This window comes from Orycteropus afer, unplaced genomic scaffold (genome assembly GCF_000298275.1).
Source record: "Orycteropus afer afer isolate SDZICR_OR568_19922 unplaced genomic scaffold, OryAfe1.0 scaffold00306, whole genome shotgun sequence".
NCBI lineage: Eukaryota > Metazoa > Chordata > Mammalia > Tubulidentata > Orycteropodidae > Orycteropus > Orycteropus afer.
The window spans coordinates 722,489-730,401 of NW_006921893.1; the positions used below are offsets into that span (position 1 = coordinate 722,489).

A 7,913-nucleotide genomic window follows, 5' to 3' on the forward strand; every position below is an offset into this window, starting at 1 on the left:
ACACGTACGAGTTGGTGCTCTGTTTCGAAAACTCTGTTGCAGGAGAATCGTCTATTCAGGCTCAAGGGCAGGGATGGAAGCCAGTGTGCAAGAGGAGTGTGTGTTCTTTGTGTCAAGTCCTTTACAGACATTTATTTCACTTCTCTCAGTGGGGACAGTGGGGTTCAATGGTAGAATTCTCACCTTGCATGTGGGAGACCTGGTTCAATTCCCAGCCCATGTACCTCATACGCAGTCACCACCAGTCTGTCACTGGAGGCTTGCATGTTGCTATGATGCTGAACAGGTTTCAGCAGAGCTTCTAGACTGAGATGGACTAGGAAGAGAGATCTCAAGATTTGCTTCCAAAAATCAGCTAGTGAAAATGCTGTGGAACACCACAGTCCCATCTTATTGTACATGGGATCACTGTGAGTCAGGCCAACTTGACAGCAGCTAACAACTTCTTGCAGTAGGCTTAAAGGGTCTAGTAGTAGTTGTGATTAGGTGCCAGTGAGTCATTTTTTTGACTTACAGTGACCCTGGGCCCATCCCTCCACCTGACAGTAATCAGGTGACAAAATAGAACTGCCCCATAGGGTTTCCCTAGGCTTTGATCTTTACAGGAGCAGATCACCAGCTGTTTCTCCTGTGGAACTGGGTGGGTTGACTCTGCCAGTGTTTCGATTAGCGGCCAAGCACTTAACCATTGTACTACCTGTGTTCCTTCTCGTAGTAATAGCAGCTCCGTCATTATAGGTGAGGAAACTGAGACTTAGAGAGATGAAGTTGTCTGCCTAAAGTCACACAGCAAGGAGGAATAGGGTAAGCTGAGATTTGAACCCAAGGCAGGCTGATTCTACACCCCAAATTGAACAACTGGTGGTAAAGCAAGACCAGAATTAAACCTATGTCAGTCTAATTCCAAACCCCAAATTATTCTGTGGCACTCCACAACCCCCACTGGCTCTGTTTTGGGGAGTGGGGTAGACAACACACATTACTTGGGGGCCAGAGCTGTCAGGAACTGATTTGGAGACTGTGGGCTTCAGGCAGGATTTTATGCTAACTTCATGCCTTAGAGATTCTAGAGTTAAGAAAAATCAACCAGAAATCAGCAAGAGTGGGAAAGGGGAGGGGGAGGAGACAGAGGGAAGGGGTGGAGGCAGGGGAATAGGGTGGAGGCAGGAAAGGGAAAATGGGGGTGGAGAGTGACGCCAGAAAGAATGCAATGCAGTTATATAACTCCAAAAAGCTGGTGTGTGCCCTGTTTAGCATCAGAGTGACATGAAGCTTATGTTTTCATTCTGCAAGCACTTATTGAGCACCAAGAGTGTGCTAGGCCTGTGCTGGCAAAAAAAAAAAAAAAAACCAAAAGGCCCCTGCCCTCATGGTAGTTACGTTCTGATGGGACATCAGCAAAGGAGTGCAAACAAATGAGTAGATGAGGTTGTTTGGGGGAGGAGTAATAAGTGAGATGAAGAACATGGGATAAGGCAGTGTGATTGGAGGATAGTGGATGGGGCGGTCCTTATATCAGAGAGGGCTTTCTGTAAGGCATGGTGGAGGAGGTGGCCTGGAGGAATGGGAGGAGCTGGTTAGGTGTGGAAAAGTGACCCACACAGCACACCAGCCAACAATGTATACCCCTCCGCCTTGAACCCACACTTGGTGCCCACCTCACCTTTGTTCCTTTTCTTCCTGCAGGTTTGACATCTACAGGAAAGTGCCCAAGGACCTTACCCAGCCAACGTACACGGGTGCCATTAGTGAGTAGTTGCCCTTCTCACTGCTGCTTGCAGGCCTTCCCACACTCCTTGCTCACTGTGCCTACTCCCTCTAGGTGGAACTTCCAGGCCAGACAGAAGGGCAAAGGGGAGAAATGATGAGCAGTCACAGTTTCCTGTGCATCTTTCCAGGCTCTTCATATGTTTTCTCATTTCATCTCTATCCTCACCGTAACTTGCAAGGTGCAACCTTGCTAGACTGTTTCTAGAAGGATACATAAGAAATGGTCAGTCATCTTTTTGGCTCTTTAAATTTTGTTAGACAACCTTGAAGATAGTGTGGAACATACAGACTGATCATAATTTATTCATTTAGCCGACTTCACTTTTTCCCATAGGAAAATGTGGGTCTAGAGTCTTCCAACTTTATGCTTGTTGTAAAAGAAATGGAATGTTTTAACTTGTAAGTCTCTTCTCTTTTTGGGAAGCTTTGTATTTGAAGCTTAATAAAACTTAATATGCAAAAAGAAAGAAAGCAATGGTCAATTGTAACTGGGAATGCAGACTGGGACTCAGGAGCGAGAGAAATGTTGATTTCCTAACCCCTGCTACCTGTGAATGTGACCCTTGTTTGGAAAATAGGGTCTTTGAAGATGTTACCAGTTACTAGTTATGAGGTCATATGGAGTAGGGTGGGTCCTAATGCCATAGGACTGGCGACTTTATAAAAGAGGAGGAGGACACAGGGAGAAGATGGCCATGTGAAGACAGAGACAGAGGGGAGTGATAACAGCCATAAGCCAAGGAGTGCCAAGGATGGCCAGGGATCATCAGAAGCTGAAAGAGGCAAGGGAAGACCTTCCTCTAAAGCCTTCAGAAAACGTTGGGCCCAGCCAATGCATTGATTTCAGACTTCTAGCCTCCAGGAGTGTGAGACAGTACATTCTTATTGTTTTAAGCCACCTGCTTTGTAGTGCTTTGTTAAGGCAGCCCTAGGAGATGAATACAGAAGGAGATTTACTTTTTCCTCTTCAAAACTTTTGAACTCTTGGAATCTTTTCACATAAACATGTTTTCATCCATTAAAAAAATAATCATCTCACTCAGATATGGGTTCTAAATACCATTGTCCAAGAACAGGAGCCAGAGCACCTTAGAGAAATGGCTCATTCGAGGCCTGGTGCGGGAACAAGACAAGATGAACCTGGAACACCTTGTGCCAAAAAGCAAGGAAGTGCTCCAAAAAAAAAGTACAGCTGCATGTCAGCAGAACATGGGAGCCGGCCTAAAGAGGTCCTAGTGGCCAAAACTGGAACAATTTGAATTACAAGATAAGTAATGACATTATTGCTTTGTAACCCAAAGAAAAGTCTGTGAGTACATATGCTGTAAACAAATGGAGGAGAAGGGACAAATCTTCCTTATAGAATAATTCCAAGTAATAGCTGTAGATACTTCCCCCTTAAGTCCTCTCTCCTTGAGTGTGAGCTGGATTTAATGACTCACTTTCAAAGGAAAAGGAAAAGAAAATTAGTAACTTAACTCAGGAGAAACCTGGAGACTGTGCCTTAGTGAGGAAAAGTCAGCATCACCGGTAATAAGTCATATGAGTGTCAGGGACCCCCTGATGTTATGATACAGACACCTCACCACTATAGTGTCTTCCCAGAAACCCAGAACCCAGTCTGCCCACAAGAAAACATCAGACAAACCCAGACTGGGGGGCTTCTTTTGGAAGACCTGACCAACTCTTCAGAGGTGGTACAGTCTCAAAAAACAAAGACTGAGGAGCTGTCACAGACCAGAGGAGACTAAGGAGACATGACAGGAAAATGCAAGTGGAATCCTAGATCAGATCCTGGACTAGAAAAAGGATATTAATGGGAAAATTGGTGAAATCCAAATAAAGTTCATAGCCCTCTCTCCAGCTCAGCTTGTTGAAGCTGAGCATGCCTTCTTGAGCCTGAGGTCTCCACATCCCTGGGGAAAGGAACAGTCCACCCAAGTGGCAGGAATCATTACCTACAGGCTTTCAGGTCAAGCAGACTGGGCTCATTCACCCATTTAGCAGCTGTGTGACCTTGGGCAAGTCAGTCCACTTCTCTGAGCTTTGGTCTCCTAACCTGGGGATTAAAAGAGATCATGCTTATCTAGTGCTAATCTTCTGTGCATGGACACTTGTCTTCTTACCATCTTCCTGGTGCTGGCATCCCATGAGGGTCTGGGAAGCTGTGCAGTTTTTGGCTTTAATCCCCAAAAAAGAATACTATAGGGAACATGAAAAGGAGAAGGGCTTGTCTACTTGGGTTTGAGTCTTAGCCGATGCACCCACTACCCATCCATCAGTGGAGGCTTGCGTGTTGCTGTGATGCTGAACAGGTGTACGCAGAGCTTCCAGACTAAGGTGGGATGAGAAGAAAGGCCTGGTGAACTTCTGAGAATCAGCCAGTGAAAACCCGACAGATCACAGTGGTCCTCCAATCATGTTGTACGTGGGTTGCCATGAGTTGGGGGCTGACTCAGTGTCAGCTAACAACATTTGTTTGACTAGTTTATTAACCTTGTCCAAAAAATTCAAATGAGGCTTCCTCCCAGCCTTCCTACCACTGACTAACTGGTCACTGTTTCTTCTCAGTCCCTACAGTCTCTCCCTTGTCAATTATGTTTGACAATGAGATATATACCCTTCTAAGAGAGCTTTTTGGGAGCTCTGGTGGCATAGTGCCTAAGGCATTTGGCTGCTAACTAGAAAGCTGGCAGTTCAAACCCACCAGCCACTCAGCAGAAGGAAGACTGGGCAATCTACTTCCATAGAGATACATCCTTGGAAACCCCAGGAGGGGTCACTACGAGTCCGAAACGACTAGAGGGCAGCGAGTTTGGTTTTGGTTTGAAGGATCTTTTTAAAAATTCAGACTTTTCTGTGCCTCCATCGTTGTTTTAAATATACAAAGGAGAATACTCTGCACACTGTTCTTCCCCTCCCTTTTCTCAGTTAATGTACCCTGAGCCCTTTTCCATACCAGCACATGAACATCACTACATCTATCTTAAATTTTATTTTATTGTAGTTACATATATGTGTGTGTGTGTATAATGTATAATAACAAAAAGTTAGCCATTCTAATCATTTTTAAGTATCTAATTCAGTGACTTTAATTACATTCACCATGTTGTACAACTGTCACCTCTATCCATTTACAAGAGTTTTCATCCCCCCAAACACCAGTCTCTACTCCTTCAGCAGTACCTCCAATTTCCTCCTTCTCTGCCCCTGGTAACTGCTCATTAACTTTTGTTTTCTAGATATTTAATATAAGTGGGATCATGAAATATTTGTCCTTTTGTGTCTGACGTATTTCACTCAGCATAGTGTTTTCAGGGTTCATCCGTGTCACAGCATGTTATCAGGACTTCCTTTCTTCTTATGGCTGAGTAATAGTCCATCATATGGATATACCCCATTTAGTTTATCCCACTGCACTCTTCTTAACTGTTGGGTCATATTCCAATATCTGGCTGACCCCCAGCTTATGTCACCAGCCCCCTAAGGGTACACGTTCCCAATTCCAGTTTTTTGCTATTACAGATATTCTTGTGCACTTATAGGGGTCCTTGGGTGGTGCAAGGACCCACCCCCTTGTGCACTTACAGGGGTCCTTTTGGCTGACCAAAAGGTTGAGGATTTGAGTCCACCCAGAGGTGCCTCAGAAGAAAGTCCTGGTGATCTACTTCTGAAAAGTCAGCCACTGAAAACCCTGTGGAGGACAGTCCTCTGACACACTCGAGGTCACCATGAATCAGAGTTGATGACAACTGGTTAGTCATCTAGTATTGAGCATATATATTTATGTATCCCTGTACAGTTATTTCTGTAAGGTAGCATTCCTAGAAGAGGAATTGTGTTTTAAAATTTAAAATGCACTTCCTAATGGCCCCCAAGAGACATTGTCCAATATGCAGCTCCAACTGAAGCATGTGGGGTACGTATTTCCTCACACACGACGAAAAGCATGGGACATAGGAAGCCAGCCTTGGCTACTATTTAGTGAATAAATATTTATTATCCAGGTACTGGGACTAGGCCCCATGCCAAGTGCTGGGACCATGTTGATGAATGACCTTCGGTCTTTGTTCTTGAGGCGCACAGGTGAGTGGGGCGGGGCAAACAGACTTATAAACACACCATTTTATTATGTTGGGTAAGTGCTATTAATAGCAGAAGAAAAGTGCAAGGGCATGGGGACTCACAGATCAGAGCTTGAATTTGGCTTTTCCACTTAAAGGCTGAGTGACCTTGGACAAATTCCTTGACCTCTAAGAGCTTTGGGTTCCAAGTCTGGGGCTCCTGATGTTTGCTACATGGGATTCCCCACTAGCAGGTATTGTCGGGGTCACATTCCTGCTGTCCAGTGCCTGAGTCAGTATCAGAAGAAGTCTGATCAGAGAACATTAGAATCTTGCCCAAATGTGGATGAAGGCCTTTCTGATTAAAATACTTTCTACTTACCTTCATGTTTTTCATTCATTGATTCATTCATTTAACAAATATTTATTTTGTACCTTCTCTGAATTAGGCCAAGTCTCTGGGCGATGCAAATGGTTAAGTGCTTACCTACTATCCAAAAGGTTGGAGATTCGAACCCAGAACATGATAGGCCTGGTGATCTGCTTCCGAAAGGTCACAGCCATGAAAACCCTATGGAGCACAGTTCTGCTCTGCACGCACCTTGGCTCAGTCACCTTGAGTCAGAATGGGCACAGTGGTGCTGAAACACTTTCACTGTCTTCCCAGTCTGAGGATGGAGAGAGAGAGAGAGAGGACAGACCCAGTTGAGTGTGACCAGTGCTTTTGGACACTTGTTGGCTGAGCTGAGCCTCCATTAATCGTTCCCACCTGCTGGTCTACCCAGGCTTCAAGCCAAGCCTTGTACAAAGCGCACAGATTTCAAAGGAGGCCTTCACATCCCCTCCCACCAGTCTCTATTCTGGACTGAGTTAGAACTTTGGGGTATGTGAGTTAGTGTGATGCAAGGAATGCAGCCAGCAGATTGGGATTGGTTTCAAGTCAGCATAGACCTTCAAAACCCTTCCCTGTTTTGTGCCTGTTCATCATTACAGTAAGGGGTTGTTGGGGGCTTGCAGGGTGGTGAAAATGTTTCTTAAATTTGGGTCCTATATGATATACTGTTCAGAAAGTACAAGATTCTAGGTGAAGGAGGTTTTGCCTACTCAGTGAGATTCTTGCATTAATACCTGTGATTTGCTGGTGAGAAGGGGAAGAGCAGGAGCTAGAAGACTTGGATTTATAGTTTATCATCTCTAGTAAATTTATTCAGGAGCTGGAGAAACCATTTGGAATTAAATGCTATGTCATAAAAAAAAAAACTCAACAGCCACTCCATGTGAACTGATAGTGGAACACACTCAGGTGTGAAAAAATCACAGTTCAGAAGGGTGTGTGCATGATGCTTCCATCTGTGTAGAGGAAAAGGGGGTTTATACCTATATGCTTATATGCCTGTGGACTTTCTGGAGGGACACATAAGGCTGTAGTAATGGTGGCTTCTGGGCCAGGGAGCTGACAGTTAGGAGTGAGAAGCTCACACAGTATATACCTTTATATACAACTTTATTTTTAATCATATGCATGTATTACCTATTTAATAATAATAATAAAGCAACCCCTTAAATACTGTTCCATACAATTTTTTCAGAATTCCACAGAATTTGGAAGTACTTGTAGTGCCCTGCCCCCATGTCTCGGTATGGTTGTAAAAACTTGAATGAGGACTCTGGGGATGTCTTGCCCCCTTCACTTGTGGCCCAATGTCTGGGGATTCCTTTTCTCAGGGCTCTATAGAACACAACCAGTTCCAATCCTGTTCCCCGCTCCACCACCACCACCACTCTCCTACCCCACCCACCCACCCAGTAGAGTGTGACCATGGGCTGGTCACTTTCTTGCTCTGAGCCATTTCTGTACTCTTAGCATATTTAGCAGAGTCTTCACTTGGTGCATACGGTTAACATGCTGGCTGCTAACTGAAAGGTTGGAGGGTTTTATTTATTTATTTATTTATTTTATGTATTGTGATTTGGGTGAAGATTTACAGAGCAAATTCACTTTCTATACAGCAGTTCACATATACTTTGTCTCATGTCATTGACCACAGTTTACCACAATGCAACAGCTCCCCTCCCACT

General features: G+C 44.5%; 1 protein-coding gene across 1 annotated transcript in view; it reads left to right on the forward strand.

The window, feature by feature from the left end:
* Positions 1 to 1,538: 1,538 nt before the first annotated feature.
* The window catches only part of ERGIC1 (endoplasmic reticulum-golgi intermediate compartment 1), a 103,438-nt gene continuing 97,063 nt past the window's right edge, over positions 1,539 to 7,913 (forward strand). Inside the window, exons 1-2 of the mRNA XM_007951667.1 lie at positions 1,539 to 1,576; positions 1,687 to 1,748. Of these exons, the coding sequence (XP_007949858.1) occupies positions 1,539 to 1,576; positions 1,687 to 1,748 (100 nt within the window). The remainder of the gene's footprint in view (positions 1,577 to 1,686; positions 1,749 to 7,913) is intronic.